Source organism: Ranitomeya imitator, chromosome 5 (genome assembly GCF_032444005.1).
Source record: "Ranitomeya imitator isolate aRanImi1 chromosome 5, aRanImi1.pri, whole genome shotgun sequence".
Taxonomy (NCBI): Eukaryota; Metazoa; Chordata; class Amphibia; order Anura; family Dendrobatidae; genus Ranitomeya; species Ranitomeya imitator.
In genome coordinates, this window is record NC_091286.1 from 159,998,197 (window position 1) to 160,020,101 (window position 21,905).

At 42.5% G+C, this 21,905-nt stretch overlaps 1 protein-coding gene across 1 annotated transcript in view; it reads left to right on the forward strand.

Annotated features, from left to right (window-relative positions):
* The window catches only part of LOC138681613 (pecanex-like protein 2), a 1,209,413-nt gene that overhangs the window by 976,420 nt on the left and 211,088 nt on the right, over positions 1-21,905 (forward strand). The window contains exons 23-24 of the mRNA XM_069769269.1: positions 6,275-6,333; positions 19,100-19,315. Coding sequence (XP_069625370.1) covers positions 6,275-6,333; positions 19,100-19,315 — 275 coding nt within the window. The remainder of the gene's footprint in view (positions 1-6,274; positions 6,334-19,099; positions 19,316-21,905) is intronic.

Here is a 21,905-nt window from a genome sequence, read left to right on the forward strand (position 1 = left end):
TGAACGTAGCCTTAGTTAGTGTCTAGGTGGGCAAGTCTTTTTTGTAAAGCCCCACACTTTGTTTGCATGGATTGTGACTGCCTATGTCACAGCCACAATGCCCTACAAATCCCTAGCGCACTTCAAGTGATACTCACGTTTTCATTTTTTTTTTTCACCATACAGTATCTACAAAGGACTTTGACTAGTCAAAAAAGGTATTCACAATAGGTAGACCAGTCCACAACGGCATTCAATAGAACGCTCACTGAGATGTTACTCTGATCCCTGATTCAGTCTCACTCTCTCTCCTCACAGAACTTTGCATTCCACACCTGTTTATGAACACTATGACTTCAGGTATGTAAACTGTGACCTCAAGCCTATGGCATGCAGGTAAAGTTCCACTGTGTGATCCTGAAGTTGTGGCAGTCACAATCAGCCAAAGGGTGCACAGTTCTAGGAGGAGAAAGTAAGGCTGTATCAGGGATGTCATTCATGTCTCAGATGGCATGCAATTTGCAGACGGGGAGGACTGATCCACCTGTGGTGCCCGCTTTTTGACTAGACAATATCCTTTGGATATGTGGCAAAAGAAGCTTGAAAAGATGAGTATCACTACACACTCTAAACTATCGTTACATAATAGGGTTGCCTAGAATCCGCTTTAAAAGACAGAAGCAGCCATATAGTTTATATATGTGGGACAACTGTCAGGTTCCCTTTAACCCCTTCACCACCTTGGGGGTTTTCCGTTTTTGGGTTTCTGTTGTTTGCTCCCCTTTTTCCCAGAGCCATAACTATTTTATTTTTCAGTAAATATGGCCATGTGAGGGCTTGTTTTTTGCGTGACGAGTTGTACTTTTGAACGACACCATTGGTTTTGCCATATAGGGTATTGGAAAACAGGAAAAAAAATTCACAGTTCAGCGAAACTGCAAAAAAGTGCAATTCCACTTTTTTTTTTCTTTTTACCATGTTCACTAAATGCTAAACCTGACCTGTCTTTATGATTCTCCAGGTAATTAGCATCTCCATTTTTCATGATCTGGGGCTGGGTGAGGGCTTATTCTTTGCGTGCCGAGCTAATTTTTTATTAATACCGTTTTGGTGTAGATACGATCTTCTGATCCCCCATTATTGCATTTCAATGCAATGTTGTGGTGACTAAACAAGCTTAATTCTGGAGTTTTGATATTTTTTCTTGTTACGCCGTTTACTTCTTTTTTATATTGATAGATCAGGCAATTCTGAATGCGGTGATATCAAATATGTGTTTTTTTTTATTATGAACTAGCTCAAGAGCCCGGCGTTGACTGAGCATAGTAAATATCTGTGGTTAGTTATAGCACCTCACTTCTCTTATTTTCCCATCACGCCTCTCATTTTCTCCCTCACATCTCTCATTTTCTCCCTTACACCTCTCATTTTCCCCCTCACTCCTCTCATTCCCCCCTAAAACTTGTCATTCCGACCTCACATGTCATTTTCTGATCACTCCACTATTTTCCCTCACTCCTCTCATTTTGCACTCACACCTTTTCATTTTCATCTCACACCCCTCATTTTCACCTCACACCTCTCATTTTCCCCTCAGTATATACATGTTTGTCATCTCCCTTATATATAGTATACACCTGTATGTCATCTCCTGTATATAGTATATACCTGTATGTCATCTCCCCTGTAAATAGTATATACCTGCTGTATGCCATCTCCTCCTGTATATTGTATATACCTATGTGTCATCTCCTCCTGCATATAGTATATACCTGTATGTCATCTCTTCTGTATATTCTATATACCTGTATGTCATCTCCTCCTATATATAGTATATACCTGTATGTCATCTCCTGTATATAGTATATACCTGTATGTCATCTCCCCTGTATATAGTATATACCTGCTGTATGTCATCTCCTCCTCTATATATCTATGTGTCATCTCCTCTTTTATTTAGTATATACCTGTATGTCATCTCCTCCTATATATAGTATATAAGTGTGTCATCTCCTCCTGTATATAGTATATACCTGTAAATCATCTCCTCCTGTATATAGTATATACCTGTGTGCCATCTGCTCCTGTATATAGTATATACCTGTGTGTCATCTCCTGTATATAGTATGTACCTGTATGTCATCTCCTCCTGCATATAGTATATATCTGTGTGACATCTCTTCCTGTATACAGTATATACATGTGTCATCTCCCCTGTATATAGTATATACCTGTGTGTCATCTCCTCCTGTATATAGTATATACCTGTATGTCATCTCCCCCTGTATATAATATATATCTGTGTGTCATCTCCCCTGTATATAGTATGTACCTGTATGTCACCTCCTGTATATAGTATATATCTGTGTGTCATCTCTTCCTGTATATAGTATATAACTGTGTGTCATCTCACCCGTATATAGTATATACCTGTGTGTCATCTTCCCTGTATATAGTATGTACCTGTATGTCATCTCCTCTGTATATAGTATATACCAGTGTGTCATTTCCTCCTGTATATAGTATATATATATGTGTGTCATTTCCCCTGTATATAGTATGTACAGTGGGGCAAAAAAGTATTTAGTCAGTCAGCAATAGTGCAAGTTCCACCACTTAAAAAGATGAGAGGCGTCTGTAATTTACATCATAGGTAGACCTCAACTATGGGAGACAAACTGAGAAAAAAAAATCCAGAAAATCACATTGTCTGTTTTTTTATCATTTAATTTGCATATTATGGTGGAAAATAAGTATTTGGTCAGAAACAAAATTTCATCTCAATACTTTGTAATATATCCTTTGTTGGCAATGACAGAGGTCAAACGTTTTCTGTCAGTCTTCACAAGGTTGCCACACACTGTTGTTGGTATGTTGGCCCATTCCTCCATGCAGATCTCCTCTAGAGCAGTGATGTTTTTGGCTTTTCGCTTGGCAACACGGACTTTCAACTCCCTCCAAAGGTTTTCTATAGGGTTGAGATCTGGAGACTGGCTAGGCCACTCCAGGACCTTGAAATGCTTCTTACGAAGCCACTCCTTCGTTGCCCTGGCGGTGTGCTTTGGATCATTGTCATGTTGAAAGACCCAGCCACGTTTCATCTTCAATGCCCTTGCTGATGGAAGGAGGTTTGCACTCAAAATCTCACGATATATGGCCCCATTCATTCTTTCATGTACCCGGATCAGTCGTCCTGGCCCCTTTGCAGAGAAACAGCCCCAACGCATGATGTTTCCACCACCATGCTTTACAGTAGGTATGGTGTTTGATGGATGCAACTCAGTATTCTTTTTCCTCCAAACACGACAAGTTGTGTTTCTACAAAATAGTTCCAGTTTGGTTTCATCAGACCATAGGACATTCTCCCAAAACTCCTCTGGATCATCCAAATGCTCTCTAGCAAACTTCAGACGGGCCCGGACATGTACTGGCTTAAGCAGTGGGACACGTCTGGCACTCCAGGATCTGAGTCCATGGTGGCGTAGTGTGTTACTTATGGTAGGCCTTGTTACATTGGTCCCAGCTCTCTGCAGTTCATTCACTAGGTCCCCCCGCGTGGTTCTGGGATTTTTGCTCACCGTTCTTGTGATCATTCTGACCCCACGGGGTGGGATTTTTCGTGGAGCCCCAGATCGAGGGAGATTATCAGTGGTCTTGTATGTCTTCCATTTTCTAATTATTGCTCCCACTGTTGATTTCTTCACTCCAAGCTGGTTGGCTATTGCAGATTCAGTCTTCCCAGCCTGGTGCAGGGCTACAATTTTGTTTCTGGTGTCCTTTGACAGCTCTTTGGTCTTCACCATAGTGGAGTTTGGAGTCAGACTGTTTGAGGGTGTGCACAGGTGTCTTTTTATACTGATAACAAGTTTAAACAGGTGCCATTACTACAGGCAATGAGTGGAGGAAAGAGGAGACTCTTAAAGAAGAAGTTACAGGTCTGTGAGAGCCAGAAATCTTGATTGTTTGTTTCTGACCAAATACTTATTTTCCACCATAATATGCAAATAAAATGATAAAAAAACAGACAATGTGATTTTCTGGATTTTTTTTTCTCAGTTTGTCTCCCATAATTGAGGTCTACCTGTGATGTAAATTACAGACGCCTCTCATCTTTTTAAGTGGTGGAACTTGCACTATTGCTGACTGACTAAATACTTTTTTGCCCCACTGTACCTGTATGTCATCTCCTCTGTATATAGTATAGACCAGTGTGTCATCTCCTCCTGTATATAGTATATATCTGTGTGTCATCTCTCCTGTATATAGTATATACCTGTATGTCATCTTCTCCTGTATATAGTACATACCTGTGTGTCATCTCCCCTGTATATAGTATATATGTGTGTGTTATCTCCTCCTGTATATAGTATATACCTGTGTGTCATCTCCTCCTGTATTAGACCTCGTTCACACATTGTTTGCTCAGTATTTTTACCTCAGTATTTGTAAGCTAAATTGGCAGCCTGATAAATCCCCAGCCAACAGGAAGCCCTCCCCCCTGGCAGTATATATTAGCTCACACATACACATAATAGACAGGTCATGTGACTGACAGCTGCCGTATTTCCTATATGGTACAGTTGTTGCTCTTGTAGTTTGTCTGCTTATTAATCAGATTTTTATTTTTGAAGGATAATACCAGACTTGTGTGTGTTTTAGGGCGAGTTTCATGTGTCAAGTTGTGTGTGTTGAGTTGCGTGTGGCGACATACATGTAGCGACTTTTATGAGATGAATTTTGTGTGGCGACATGCGTGTAGCAATTTTTTGTGTGTCGATTTGCATGTGACAGGTTAGTGTATCAAGTTGTGTGCAGCAAGTTTTGCGCATGGCGAGTTTTGCTCGTGGCGAGTTTTATGTGTGGTGCGTTTTGAGTATGTGCAAATTTTGTGTGAGGCAACTTTTGCATGTGTTGCAACTTTTGTGCATATGGCAATTTTTCTACGTGTGCAAGTTTTGCGTGTGGTGAGTTTTTCATGAGGTGAGTTTTGCACGTGTGGCGAGTTTTGCGTGAGCCTAGTTTTGCATGTGGCGAGTTTTGCGTGTGGTGAGTTTTTCATGACTTGAGTTTTGCACGTGTGGCGAGTTTTGCGTGAGCCTAGTTTTGCATGTGGCGAGTTTTGCGTGTGGCGAGTTTTGAGCGGTGACTTTTGTGTTTCGACTTTTATGTGGCGAGGTTGGTGTATGTGTGGTGAAATGTGTGCTGAGGGTGATATGTGTTCAAGCACGTGGTAGTGTGTGGCGCATTTTGTGTATGTGTTCATTTTCCCGTCTGTGGTGAGTATCCCATGTCGGGGCCCCACCTTAGCAACTGTACAGTATATACTCTTTGGCGCCATCACTCTCACTCTTTAAGTCCCCCTTGTTCACATCTGGCAGCTGTCAATTTGCCTCCAACACTTTTCCTTTCACTTTTTCCCCATTATGTAGATAGGGGCAAAATTGGTGAATTGGAATGCGCGGGGTTAACATTTTGCCTCACATCATAGCCTATGACGCTCTCAGGGTCCAGACGTGTGACTGTGCAAAATTTTGTGGCTGTAGCTGCGACGGTGCAGATGCCAATCCCGGACATACACACACACACACACACACACATTCAGCTTTATATATTAGATATACCTGTAAGTCATCTCCCCTGTATATAGTATATACCTGTATGTCATCTCCCCTGTATATAGTATATATTTGTGTGTCCTCTCCTCCTGTATATAATATAAAGCTGTATGTCATCTCCCCTGTATATAGTATATACCTGTATGTCATCTCCTCCTGTATATAATATATAGCTGTATATCATCTCCCCTGTATATAGTATATACCTGTATGACATCTTCTCCTGGCTGTCAATTTGCCTCCAACACTTTTCCTTTCACTTTTTCCCCATTATGTAGATAGGGGCAAAATTGTTTGGTGAATTGGAACGCGCGGGGTTAAAATTTTGTTGCACAACATAGCCTATGACGCTCTCGGGGTCCAGACGTGTGACTGTGCAAAATGTTGTGGCTGTAGCTGCGACGGTGCAGATGCCAATCCCGGACATACATACATACATACACACACACACACATACACACACACACACACATTCAGCTTTATATATTAGATGGAGAAAATGGAGGGTGATTTGAAGTTGTGGGCTCATTGCTGGGGCCCACAGCAAACAGGGGGAGCCAACCTTAGATGTACCTCTACATCTAAGGTGGTAAAGGGGTTAATAATTTTTTTTTTTACTTACATAGTATAAACTTAGTAACATGAGTGTTTATTGTTTGTTTCTTTGTTATATTTTCTAGCACAAAAAGGCTTGACAATATGAACACAAGACTTAAGCATCAAATTGAAAAAGATCCAGGCAAGTATCTAAAACATATAAACCTACATCGAATCCGTGGCCAAAACGGAAAAATGCCCCCAAGTGGCTAATACATGTATACCGAAAAAGAGTTTGCTCAGCAAGAGCAGCGCAATCTGTAATCAGATGATCAATGGGCGACCACATGGAGGCCCACATAAATGATATCTCCTAAAACAGACTGCCAAAACAACACGGGGTTATATATCATAAACAATTTATTTTTATTAAACATGTATAATATACAAAATAGGGACAAAGGTGCAAAAAGCAATGTAAGTGGATAGAAAGCAGCTAAAAAGACTCTGGCACCAAAAAAGATGACACAAGTTGGTGCTAGAAAAGAAAAGAAAAATATATACACGTCTCAGAAAACACGGCCGCACACATATATTAAGAGAGGTTGACCACTGATATTATGTCCGGTTAGGCTACTTTCACACTGGCGTTTTTTGCCAGACGTCGCAATGCGTCGTTTATGGCAAAAAACGCATCCTGCAAAGTTGTTTGCAGGATGCGTTTTTGCCCCATAGATTAACATTAGTGACGCATTGCGACGCTTTGCCACACGTCGCAACCGTCGTGCGACGGTTGCGCCGTGTTGTGGCGGACCGCCGGGAGCAAAAAACGTTACATGTAACGTTTTTTGCTCCTGACGGACCGCTTTTTCCGACCGCGCATGTGCGGCCGGAACTCCGCCCCCACCTCCCCGCACCTCACAATGGGGCAGCGAATGCGCCGGAGAAATGCATCCGCTGCACCCGTTGTGCAGTGCGTCAAACGCTAGCGTCGGAATCTCGGCCCGACGCATTGCGACGGGGATATTCCGACGCTAGTGTGAAAGTAGCCTTAGTGGTAAGTTTGATATGATAATAATAGAATAAATAATTAAATGCTAATGAAGACTTTAGAATATTCTAGTCTCCCACTAGTTCGCAGTCAGACCCAAATGCTCTGCAGGCTGCTAACTATACCGCTATACAACCGGATTCACCATTTGCTCCTATTGACAAGCATGGCTGCAAGGAAGTAAACGCCAGTCTGAATGGCAAACAGCAGTAAAACAGCTCAGATACTCAGTGTCAGATGAAATAGTACGATTTGTCAAAGAAGTGAGCCATTACATCTGTCAGTTGTGCCAGAGCAGGTAGTGGTCATAGTCAAACAACAATGCTTTTACCTTGCAACATGATCCTCTCTGTGTGCAGCCGCGTCTGTGAGACACGCTATGCCTCGACGCGCGTTTCACCGCCCACGGCTTCGTCAGGAGACGTGTATATATTTTTCTTTTCTTTTCTAGCACCAACTTGTGTCATCTTTTTTGGTGCCAGAGTCTTTTTAGCTGCTTTCTATGCACTTTTTGCACCTTTGTCCCTAATTTGTATATTATATATGTTTAATAAAAATAAATTGGTTATGATATATACCCCCATGTTGTTTTGGCAGTCTGTTTTAGGAGATATCGTTTATGTGGGCCTCCACGTGGTCGCCCATTGATCATCTGATTACAGATTGCGCTGCTCTTGCTGAGCAAGTATCTAAAACATATACAGTATGTATTCATGTCCATAGATTGTGTGTATGAATGAGCATGCAAACTGTACAATGGATAAAAGAGAGCCCTGCTTGGCACAATTTATGGCTAGGGTTACAAGGCAGTTTTCTCTCCATCTGGGAAAATTGGTCCAATTATGCTAATCATGATTTCATCATACTCTGATCAAAGTTTGACCAAAGAGTGGGATCCGATTTTCTCATAGAAGGAGAGAAAAAAATAAGTTTCTCCAGCTTCTCTTTTGTATCAGTCCATGAAAATCAGATCATTGTTGGATGTCACCTGAGTGTGGTCTGATTTTTTTTCATGGACCCATAGAAATGAATGAGCGAGTGCCATCTGATTCTCAGAGGCAAATAATGTATGCAGCAATTTTTTTTCTCTGACCACTCGGTCCAAGGGAAAAACAAAATCGGACATGTGCACAGCCCTAAAGCTAGCAGCATGATGTTGTGATTGTGTTCATTGCCTCATACTTCATGAGATGCGCCAATTTTGGCACTTTTCTTGGCTCTTCCTGTTTGCCATGGTGCGCTGGCAATTGGGGTAATAGTATTGGGGTTGATGTCAGCTGTGATTTGTCAAAAATCACAGCTGTCATGAACTACTGGGGATAGTAATGGAGAGGTGTCTATTAGACATCCACATTACTAACTCGGTAATAAAAAAAGATCACACACACAGAAAAAAAAATACTTTATTTTAATAAAGACTCCTTCACACTATCCCTTGTTCACCAATTTATTGAAAGAAAAAAAAATCTCATGCAGGTTCACTGCAATCCAACGAATCCGAAGTAGTCCAGAATAGGATAACTGAAAAACATAAAAAGACAGAAATAAAAACAATAGACAGTTCTTCGTTCACCAATTTATTACCCAAAATGTTCCCACGAAGCTCCAATGTAGTCCACGTTCCCCGATGTCTCCTGCGACTGTGAATAGCAGTAAAATGACGGCTATTCACAGGGTACTGACAACAACTCCCATCAGAATCATTGGCTCCTGCTGAGCTCTGCAAGACCCGGCTTCTCTAATGAGTATTGTTGTCACTACGCAGCACCTGTGAATGAGCACCAGCTGAAGGGGACACGTGCAGGCATGCGTAGTAAAGAAATTAAGTCCATAAATCCATTATGACATATATTCAATATGATATATTTGAGCATGCGCATAATAACACAATGTAGGCACAGGTAACATATCCATTAAATCAATAATAAAAAATGGTTGCAGCAAGCATACTACATGTAGAATACCCCACAAGGGGTTAAATAGCACAATAACAGGCTTCCATACCATATAATATTTAGTCTACACGTAAGTACAGACCAAATAGGGCCCAACTGCAAATGTAAATATACCAAACAAACCTACAGAAAGAACAGTCAAAAGGTCCCACAAAACTTGTAAACTTTATTAAATTCCAATTAAAACAATGTATAAAACAGGTACAATGGCATGATTGGAGAGATGAATAGTGCCCAAAGTGGTCATAGGCAGAATAACAGGGCAAAATTGACCGCACACTCCTGCACAATCGGAGAATTACACCAAATTGTGGCACATAGTAGCATTCATAAATAGTAGTACCGATACATATTAGTAGCAATAGCTCCCTGAGGAAGGAGTCTTTGCCACTCCGAAACGCGCATCGGGGTCGGGCTTTTGGCCTCCCACTCCTGCATTTTGGAGGTATGTACCATGAGTCGGTATCCCATTACCCGTACTGTTATTGCTACTAATATGTATCGGTACTACTATTTATGAATGCTACTATGTGCCACAATTTGGAGTAATTCTCCGATTGTGCAGGAGTGTGCGGCCAATTTTGCCCTGTTATTCTGATATGACCACTTTGGGCACTATTCATCTCTCCAATCATGCCATTGTACCTGTTTTATACATTGTTTTAATTGGAATTTAATAAAGTTTACAAGTTTTGTGGGACCTTTTGACTGTTCTTTCTGTAGGTTTGTTTGGTAAATCAGTAATAGCGCGCATGCGTCCAAAGGAGATACCTCTGGTACATACAGTAGTGCACATAATACAATGAATGCACCATAAGATGAGAGCAAGCATCAGAGATCTGGTATATCTACAAAACAATATGACCAGAATCTGAATACACAAATACATATATGCAAAGGCATGTAAAGAAAACATCGACAGAACTGCAACTATGCATACATATAAACCAGGATACTGAATGCACACAATTACATATGTCCCTAGATATAAATATAATTAATGCAAGTAATGAAAATTCGCACAAAAAGATTGAAATTTCGTGCGTATACTATAAGAACAATATAAGGACCTAAAAGATCCAGAATGTGCCGTATAGCAACAAAATTGATCAACATATGAAATAAACAGTTAAAAAAGGATATCGGCAATAAAAACTCAAATTATGCTACAAAAAAAAAAAATCAGCCAGATATCTCCAATGTAGTTTTCCGTGCAAAGCAGAGCAAAGCAATCAGGACTGACTGGGGTGAGTTTAGAAGCTACACAACAACAGGAACATCTGGCTAGTAACCAGAAGGCTATAGACCCCAAGGCAACATTTTGGCCTGTGCCTTAGGCTGCTGTCACACTAGCAGTATTTGGTCAGTATTTTACATCAGTATTTGTAAGCCAAAACCAGGAGTGGGTGATAAATGCAGAAGTTGTGCATATGTTTCTATTATACTTTTCCTCTAATTGTTCCACTCCTGGTTTTGGCTTCCAAATACAGATATAAAATACTGACCAAATACTGCTAGTGTGACGGCAGCCTTAACATCACTGTGTAGCTAGAAATTCATTAATAGTCATACCCACATTTACAAAAACAATATACAGTGGGGGGAAAAAGTATTTAGTCAGCCACCAATTGTGCAAGTTCTCTCACTTAAAAAGATGAGAGAGGCCTGTAATGGACATCATAGGTTGACCACAACTATGAGAGTCAAAATGAGAAACCAAATCCAGAAAATAACCTTGTCTGATTAGGCAAGATTTATTTTGCAAAATGTGGTTTAAAATAAGTATTTGGTCAGCTAAAACATGCAAGATTTCTGGCTCTCACAGACCTGTAACTTCTTCTTTAAGAGGCTCCTCTGTCCTCCACTCATGTGACACATCAAACTAATTGAGAATTTCACAAGAAAAACAATGGTGTGCTTGGTTTTAATGTATCTTTATTCTTTCATGAGTTATTTACAAGTTTATGACCACTTACAAAATGTGTTCAAAGTGCTGCCCATTGTGTTGACTGTTATGAACTGGTGATTTAGAACCACAATGGACCTGGTGGTTAAGAGCACAGAAAATGACCTGATAGTTACTAATAACATAGGACGAGCTCTGAGATGTGGGAACTCTGCTGACCGCAATCCCTAATCCTATCACACCACACTAGAGGTAGCCGTGGAGCGCTCCTGACCAGACCTAGGCGCCTCGGCACAGCCTGAGGAACTAGCTAGCCCTGAAGATAGAAAAATAAGCCTACCTTGCCTCAGAGAAATTCCCCAAAGGAAAAGGCAGCCCCCCACATATAATGACTGTGAGTAAAGATGAAAATACAAACACAGAGATGAAATAGATTTTAGCAAAGTGAGGCCCGACTTACTGAATAGACCGAGGATAGGAAAGATAGCTTTGCGGTCAGCACAAAAACCTACAAACAACCACGCAGAGGGCGCAAAAAGACCCTCCGCATCGACTAACGGTACGGAGGTGCTCCCTCTGCGTCCCAGAGCTTCCAGCAAGCAAGACAAACCAATATAGCAAGCTGGACAGAAAAAATAGCAAACAAAAGTAACACAAGCAGAACTTAGCTTATGCAGGGCAGACAGGTCACAAGAACGATCCAGGAGAGAGCAAGACCAATACTGGAACATTGACTGGAGGCCAGGAACAAAAAACTAGGTGGTGTTAAATAGAGCAGCACCTAACGACTTAACCTCGTCACCTGAGGAAGGAAACTCAGAAGCCGCAGCCCCACTCATATCCACCAGAGGAAGCTCATGGACAGAACCAGCCGAAGTACCACTCATGACCACAGGAGGGAGCTTGACCACAGAATTCACAACAGTTCCCCCCCCTTGAGGAGGGGTCACCGAACCCTCACCAGAGCCCCCAGGCTGACCAGAATGAGCCAAATGAAAGGCACGAACCAGATCGGCAGCATGAACATCAGAGGCAAAGACCCAAGAATTATCTTCCTGACCATAACCCTTCCACTTAACCAGGTACTGGAGTTTCCGTCTCGAAATATGAGAATCCAAAATCTTCTCCACTATATACTCCAACTCCCCCTCAACCAAAACCGGGGCAGGAGGATCAACGGATGGAACCACAGGTGCCACGTATCTCCGCAACAATGACCTATGGAATACATTATGGATGGAAAAAGAAGCTGGAAGGGTCAAACGAAAAGACACAGGATTAACAACCTCAGAAATCCTATACGGACCAATGAAATGAGGCTTAAACTTAGGAGAGGAAACTTTCATAGGAATATAACGAGACGACAACCAAACCAAATCCCCAACACGAAGTCGGGGACCCACACAGCGCCTGCGGTTAGCGAAACGTTGAGCCTTCTCCTGGGACAATGTCAAATTGTCCACTACATGAGTCCAAATCTGCTGCAACCTATCCACCACAGTATCCACACCAGGACAGTCCAAAGACTCAACCTGCCCTGAAGAGAAACGAGGATGGATACCAGAATTGCAGAAAAACGGCGAAACCAAAGTAGCCGAGCTGGCCCGATTATTAAGGGCGAACTCAGCCAAAGGCAAAAAGGACACCCAATCATCCTGATCAACAGAAACAAAGCATCTCAGATATGTTTCCAAGGTCTGATTGGTTCGTTCAGTTTGGCCAGTTGTCTGAGGATAGAAAGCCGAGGAAAAAGACAAATCAATGCCCATCCTAGCACAAAAGGCTCGCCAAAACCTCGAAACAAACTGGGAACCTCTGTCAGAAACGATGTTCTCCGGAATGCCATGTAAACAAACCACATGCTGGAAAAACAATGGCACCAAATCAGAGGACGAAGGCAATTTAGACAAGGGTACCAAATGGACCATCTTAGAGAAGCGATCACAAACCACCCAAATGACCGACATCTTTTGAGAGACGGGGAGATCCGAAATAAAATCCATAGAGATATGTGTCCAGGGCCTCTTCGGGACCGGCAAGGGCAAAAGCAACCCACTGGCACGAGAACAGCAGGGCTTAGCCCGAGCACAAATCCCACAGGACTGCACAAACGAACGCACATCCCGCGACAGAGACGGCCACCAAAAGGATCTAGCCACCAGATCTCTGGTACCAAAGATTCCAGGATGACCAGCCAACACCGAACAATGAACCTCAGAGATAACTCTACTCGTCCATTTATCAGGGACAAACAGTTTCTCCGCTGGGCAACGGTCAGGTCTATTAGCCTGAAATTTTTGCAGCACCCGCCGCAAATCAGGGGAGATGGCAGACAAAATCACCCCCTCTTTGAGAATACCCGCTGGCTCAGGCAAACCCGGAGAGTCGGGCACAAAACTCCTAGACAGGGCATCCTCCTTCACATTCTTAGAGCCCGGAAGGTACGAAACCACAAAGTCAAAACGGGAGAAAAACAGCGACCAACGAGCCTGTCTAGGATTCAACCGTTTGGCAGACTCGAGATAAGTCAAGTTCTTGTGATCAGTCAAGACCACCACGCGATGCTTAGCTCCTTCAAGCCAAAGACGCCACTCCTCGAATGCCCACTTCATGGCCAGCAATTCTCGATTGCCAACATCATAATTACGCTCAGCAGGCGAAAACTTCCTGGAAAAGAAGGCACATGGTTTCATCACCGAGCCATCAGAACTTCTTTGCGACAAAACAGCCCCTGCTCCAATCTCAGAAGCATCAACCTCGACCTGGAACGGGAGCGAAACATCTGGCTGGCACAACACAGGGGCAGAAGAAAAACGACGCTTCAACTCCTGAAAAGCTTCCACAGCAGCAGAAGACCAATTGACCACATCAGCACCCTTCTTGGTTAAATCAGTCAACGGTTTAGCAATACTAGAAAAATTATTGATGAAGCGACGATAAAAATTAGCAAAGCCCAGGAACTTTTGCAGACTCTTCAGAGATGTCGGCTGAGTCCAATCATAAATGGCCTGAACTTTAACAGGGTCCATCTCGATAGTAGAAGGGGAAAAAATGAAACCCAAAAATGAAACCTTCTGAACACCAAAGAGACACTTTGACCCCTTCACAAACAAAGAATTCGCACGCAGGACCTGGAACACCATTCTAACCTGCTTCACGTGAGACTCCCAATCATCCGAGAAGACCAAAATATCATCCAAGTATATAATCAGGAATTTATCCAGGTACTCTCGGAAGATGTCATGCATAAAGGACTGAAATACTGATGGAGCATTAGAAAGCCCGAATGGCATAACCAGGTACTTAAAATGGCCCTCGGGCGTATTTAATGCTGTTTTCCATTCATCGCCCTGTTTAATACGCACAAGATTATACGCACCACGAAAATCTATCTTGGTGAACCAACTAGCCCCCTTAATCCGAGCAAACAAATCAGACAGCAGCGGCAAGGGGTACTGAAATTTGACTGTGATTTTATTTAGAAGGCGGTAATCAATACAAGGTCTCAGCGAACCATCCTTCTTGGCCACAAAAAAGAACCCTGCTCCCAATGGCGACGACGACGGGCGAATATGACTCTTCTCCAAGGATTCCTTTACATAACTCCGCATAGCGGCATGCTCAGGCACAGACAAATTAAACAGTCGACCTTTAGGAAACTTACTACCAGGAATCAAATCGATAGCACAATCGCAATCCCTATGCGGAGGTAGGGCACTGGACTTGGGCTCATCAAATACATCCCAGTAATCCGACAAGAACTCTGGGACCTCAGAAGGGGTGGATGATGAAATAGACAGACATGGAACATCACCATGTACCCCCTGACAACCCCAGCTGGACACAGACATAGATTTCCAATCCAATACTGGGTTATGGACTTGTAGCCATGGCAACCCCAACATGACCACATCATGCAGATTATGCAACACCAAAAAACGAATATCCTCCTGATGTGCAGGAGCCATGCACATGGTCAGTTGGGTCCAGTACTGAGGCTTATTCTTGGCCAAAGGCGTAGCATCAATTCCTCTCAATGGAATAGGATACTGCAAGGGCTCCAAGAAAAACCCACAGCGCCTAGCAAACTCCAAGTCCATCAAATTCAGGGCAGCGCCTGAATCCACAAATGCCATGACCGAATAGGAAGACAAAGAGCAGATCAAAGTAACGGACAAAAGAAATTTTGACTGTGCCGTACCAATGGTGGCAGACCTAGCGAACCGCTTAGTGCGCTTAGGACAATCGGAGATAGCATGAGTGGAATCACCACAGTAAAAACACAGCCCATTCTGACGTTTGTGTTCTTGCCGTTCAGCTCTGGTCAAAGTCCTATCACATTGCATAGGCTCAGGTTTATGCTCAGATAATACCGCCAAATGGTGCACAGTTTTACGCTCACGTAAGCGTCGATCGATCTGAATGGCCAAAGACATAGACTCATTCAGACCAGCAGGCATAGGAAATCCCACCATGACATCCTTAAGGGCTTCAGAGAGACCCTTTCTGAAAATTGCTGCCAGCGCACATTCATTCCATTGAGTGAGCACAGACCACTTCCTAAACTTCTGACAATATATCTCTACCTCATCCTGACCCTGACACAGAGCCAGCAAATTTTTCTCTGCCTGATCCACTGAATTAGGTTCATCATAAAGTAATCCGAGCGCCAGAAAAAACGCATCAATATTACATAATGCAGGATCTCCTGGCGCAAGGGAAAATGCCCAGTCTTGAGGGTCGCCACGTAATAAAGAAATAATGATCTTAACTTGTTGAACTGGGTCACCAGAGGAGCGGGGTTTCAAAGCCAGAAATAGTTTACAATTATTTTTAAAACTCAGAAACTTAGCTCTATCTCCAGAAAACAAATCAGGAATAGGAATTCTAGGTTCTAACATAGAATTCTGAAACACAAAGTCTTGAATATTTTGTACTCTTGCAGTGAGATGATCCACACAAGAAGACAGACCTTTAATGTCCATCACTACACCTGTGTCCTGAACCACCCAAATGTCTAGGGGAAAACAAAGACAAAACACAGTGCAGAGAAAAAAAAATGGTCTCAGAACTTCTCTTTTCCCTCTATTGAGAAGCATTAGTACTTTGGGCCTCCAGTACTGTTATGAACTGGTGATTTAGAACCACAATGGACCTGGTGGTTAAGAGCACAGAAAATGACCTGATAGTTACTAATAACATAGGACGAGCTCTGAGACATGGGAACTCTGCTGACCGCAATCCTTAATCCTATCACACCACACTAGAGGTAGCCGTGGAGCGCTCCTGACCAGAACTAGGCGCCTCGGCACAGCCTGAGGAACTAGCTAGCCCTGAAGATAGAAAAATAAGCCTACCTTGCCTCAGAGAAATTCCCCAAAGGAAAAGGCAGCCCCCCACATATAATGACTGTGAGTAAAGATGAAAATACAAACACAGAGATGAAATAGATTTTAGCAAAGTGAGGCCCGACTTACTGAATAGACCGAGGATAGGAAAGATAGCTTTGCGGTCAGCACAAAAACCTACAAACAACCACGCAGAGGGCGCAAAAAGACCCTCCGCACCGACTAACGGTACGGAGGTGCTCCCTCTGCGTCCCAGAGCTTCCAGCAAGCAAGACAAACCAATATAGCAAGCTGGACAGAAAAAATAGCAAACAAAAGTAACACAAGCAGAACTTAGCTTATGCAGGGCAGACAGGTCACAAGAACGATCCAGGAGAGAGCAAGACCAATACTGGAACATTGACTGGAGGCCAGGAACAAAAAACTAGGTGGAGTTAAATAGAGCAGCACCTAACGACTTAACCTCGTCACCTGAGGAAGGAAACTCAGAAGCCGCAGCCCCACTCATATCCACCAGAGGAAGCTCATGGACAGAACCAGCCGAAGTACCACTCATGACCACAGGAGGGAGCTTGACCACAGAATTCACAACAGTTGACACACGAATAGCAATACCGCAGAAAAAATGCTAGCACAGGCTTCCAGTATCCATTGTTTCAGATGCTGCACATCTCGTATCTTCACAACATTGCCTTCAGATGACTCCAAAAATAAAAGTCTAAGGGGGTCAGATCGGGAGACCATGGTGGCCATTCAACTGGCTCATGACGACCAATCCACTTTCCAGGAAACTGTTCGTACAAATGCTCGGACCTGACACCCATTATGTGGTGGTGCACACATTGTTGGTTGTCGTGGGCCAGTTGAATGGCTACCAAAGTCTCCCGATCTGACCCCCTTAGACTTTTATCTTTGGAGTCATCTGAAGGCAATGCTGTGAAGATCCGAGATGTGCAGCATCTGAAACAATGGATACTGGAAGCCTGTGCTAGCATTTCTTCTGCGGTGTTGATATCAGTGTGTCAAGAGTGGGAGAAGAGGGTTGCATTGACAATCCAACACAATGGGCAGCACTTTGAACACATTTTATAAGTGGTCATAAACTTGTAAATAACTCATGAAATAATAAAGTTACGTTAAAACAAAGCACACCATTGTTTTTCTTGGGAAATTCTCAATAATTTGATGTGTCACGTGACCCTCTTCCCATTGGAAAAAATAAAGTTGGATCCAAAATGGCCATTGTCAAAATGGCGACCATGGTCACCACCCATCTTGAAAAGTTTTCCCCCTCCCATATCCTAATGTGCCACAAACAGGAAGCTGATATCACCAACCATTCCCATTTTATTTAGGTGTATCCATATAAATGGCCCACCCTGTACTTAAGTTTCATAGATTGAACTTTTATGCATGCAATGATAATAAATATATTATGATTTTGGACCCGTTGAAGCGTGTAACACGCGAAATGGCCGTAGTCCATAAACCTAACCAGCTTGCTCTGCATCTATCCTGCCCTCTGTAACCATGTCCACAGCACGTTGTTGAAATAAAGGACAAAGGTTTTTTATCAGAAGATTTGTGCGGTGCTGCTACTTTCTTTCCTATTTGGATGATAATAAATGTTTCCTTTTTTATTTCTTTTTCATTATTGTTTGGGGAAGGTGGGTAAACTTTTATTTATTTTTTGTGTGTTTTTTACAGTTTTAAAATGTTTTTTATTTAGTTCCCCTAGGTGACTTGAACAATGTGTGGTAAATATAACATTCTCCTTTGAACACCCTTCATAGGCTGTGCATCATGGGAGTACAAAGATGGTGGCAATGGTGTACTTTAGTGGATCCTCACATCCCATAGTAACACATCATGTTATCATTTCTTTGGCTGATGGGGGGGAGGAGAGCTCCCAAATGAAGGCCACACAGATCGCAACCATTTAAAGGGAATCTGTCACCCCAATATTCTCCTATAAGCTAAGGTCACCGGCATCAGGGCCTTATCTACGGCATTCTGCAATGCTGTAGAAAGGCCCCAATGTAACCTGAAAGAGAAGAAAAACAAGTTAGATTATACTCACCCAGGGGCGGAACCGGTGCGGTCCGGTCTGATGGGCGTCGCGGTCTGGGTCCAGCGCCTCCCATCTTCATATGATGACATCCTCTTCTTTGCTTCTTGCCACGGCTCCTGCGCAGGTGTACTGATTTGCCCTATTGAAGGCAGCGTAAAGTACTGCAGTGCGCAGGTGCCAGGCCTCTCTGACCTTTCCCGGCGCCTGCGCACTGCAGTACTTTGCTCTGCCCTCAATAGGTCATATAAAGTAAGCCTGCGCAGGAGTTGCGGCAGGAAGAAAAGAAGAGGACGTCATCGTATGAAGATGGGAGGCGCTGGATCCGGATCGCAACAGGACCGCCCCTGGGTGAGTATAATCTAACTTGTTTTTCTTCTCTTTCAGGTTACATTGGGGGCTTATCTACAGCATTACAGAATGCTGTAGATAAGCCCCTGATGCCGGTGGCCTTAGCTTATAGGCGAATTATGGGGTGACAGATTCCCTTTAAATGCCACTCTCAGAGATTGGCAGTAGCACCCATATGATTAAACAGCGACAATCAGAAATGGTTTAAGGGACAAAGTTATTTTATTATTATTTTAATTACTGTTTATTTGTTAAATACAAATTTTCATGGAATATTTTTTATTTTCAGGAAATGATAATGATAATTTGAATTCCATTTTCTATGAACATCTTACAAGATCACTACAGCATTCCTTGTGTGGAGATTTAATACTTGGAAGATGGGGCAACTATGCCTCGGGTGACTGTTTTATACTGACTTCAGACTATTTAAATGCATTTGTTCACTTGGTTGAAACTGGAAATGGATTTGTTACATTTCAGCTAAGGGGACTTGAATTTAAAGGTAAGTTGAAAAAATGTAACATCAGTAAACTTACAGGAAATCTGTCACCACATTTGACATATTTAAACTATTAATATAGGCATACAGGTTATTGAATGCTGAAAAAGTCATAACCTGTGTGTCTCATATCAGATGCCTTGCTGTTGAGAAATTATATTTTATCACTTCACATAAATGACCTCTTCCAGACTATGGGGAGGATGGTGCCTGGAAGATAACTCTGTCCCCAGAGATTATTTTACATGAAGGAGGAGTTACCAGTGAGACCAGTAACTAACACAGAACAAGAGAAATGAAATTTGTCTTATTATGAACACATTTTTTGCTTCTCTCTCAGCTCTGCTGCATTGCAACAATATTGCAAACTTGTCTCCTGTGAGCTGGACCTGCAGATGTGTCAGTTATAATCACACTCAGCTCTGCAGTGAGATCAGGAGAGCAGAGAGCAGCCATTATGCACCACAAGGGTAACTCCCCCTTCATGTAAAATAAGCTTTGGAGGCAGAGTTATCTTCCAGACAACATCCTCCCATAGCCATTTTTTAAATGAAATTAAATACGAGTTGTGGATAAGATTTATATCCCACCTATTACAGTTAGGGCCAGAAATATTTGGACAGTGACACAAGTTTTGTTATTTTAGCTGTTTACAAAAACATGTTCAGAAATACAATTATATATATAATATGGGCTGAAAGTGCACACTCCCAGCTGCAATATGATAGTTTCCACATCCAAATCGGAGAAAGGGTTTAGGAATCATAGCTCTGTAATGCATAGCGTCCTCTTTTTCAAGGGACCAAAAGTAATTGGACAATGGACTCTAAGGGCTGCAATTAACTCTGAAGGCGTCTCCCTCGTTAACCTGTAATCAATGAAGTAGTTAAAAGGTCAGGGGTGGATTCCAGGTGTGTGGTTTTGTATTTGGAAGCTGTTGCTGTGAGCAGACAACATGCGGTCAAAGGAACTCTCAATTGAGGTGAAGCAGAACATCCTGAGGCTGAAAAAAAAGAAAAAATCCATCAGAGAGATAGCAGACATGCTTGGAGTAGCAAAATCAACAGTTGGGTACATTCTGAGAAAAAAGGAATTGACTGGTGAGCTTGGGAACTCAAAAAGGCCTGGGCGTCCACGGATGACAACAGTGGTGGATGATCGCCGCATACTTAATTTGGTGAAGAAGAACCCGTTCACAACATCAACTGAAGTCCAGAACACTCTCAGTGAAGTAGGTGTATCTGTCTCTAAGTCAACAGTAAAGAGAAGACTCCATGACAGTAAATACAAAGGGTTCACATCTAGATGCAAACCATTCATCAATACCAAAAATAGACAGGCCAGAGTTAAATTTGCAGAAAAACACCTCAAGAAGCCAGCTCAGTTCTGGAAAAGTATTCTATGGACAGATGAAACAAAGATCAACCTGTACCAGAATGATGGGAAGAAAAAAGTTTGGAGAAGAAAGGGAACGGCACATGATCCAAGGCACACCACATCCTCTGTAAAACATGGTGGAGGCAACGTGATGGCATGGGCATGCATGGCTTTCAATGGCACTGGGTCACTTGTGTTTATTGATGACATAAGAGCAGACAAGAGTAGCTGGATGAATTCTGAAGTGTACCGGGATATACTTTCAGCCCAGATTCAGCCAAATGCTGCAAAGTTGATTGGACGGAGCTTCATAGTACAGATGGACAATGACCCCAAGCATACAGCCAAAGCTACCCAGGAGTTCATGAGTGCCAAAAAGTGGAACATTCTGCAATGGCCAAGTCAATCTCCAGATCTAAACCCAATTGAGCATGCATTTCACTTGCTCAAATCCAGACTTAAGATGGAAAGACCCACAAACAAGCAAGACCTGAAGGCTGCGGCTGTAAAGGCCTGGCAAAGCATTAAGAAGGAGGAAACCCAGCGTTTGGTGATGTCCATGGGTTCCAGACTTAAGGCAGTGATTGCCTCCAAAGGATTTGCAACAAAATATTGAAAATAAAAATATTTTGTTTGGGTTATGTTTATTTGTCCAATTACTTTCGACCTCCTAAAATGTGGAGTGTTTGTAAAGAAATGTGTACAATTCCTACATTTTCTATCAGATATTTTTGTTCAACCCTTCAAATTAAACGTTACAATCTGCACTTGAATTCTGTTGTAGAGGTTTCATTTCAAATCCAATGTGGTGGCATGCAGAGCCCAACTCGCGAAAATTGTGTCACTGTCCAAATATTTCTGGCCCTAACTGTATATGTTGCTTATCTAACAAGTGCTCTACCCATAGGAAGGTATATATATTGTCTGTATATTTATTGTAGAAATTGGCTATGTGCTCCATTTTTATTAAGGCATTATCATACAGACATCCCCTGTATGGTAGAATGCATTTGTGTTTCAATCCTGGCTTTGCTGTCATGATTTGCAGCTCTCATACAGGGAACAATGATTATGGGACGTGGGATGCATCCCTTGCTTTTTTCTAAAACTGGAAGTGACATCAGACCCCAGTTTATATTACTGGTGCCTATGACCGGATACAGACAGCACACATTATTTTTTGTGGCCACAGGATGATGCTGCATTGATAGTAGGC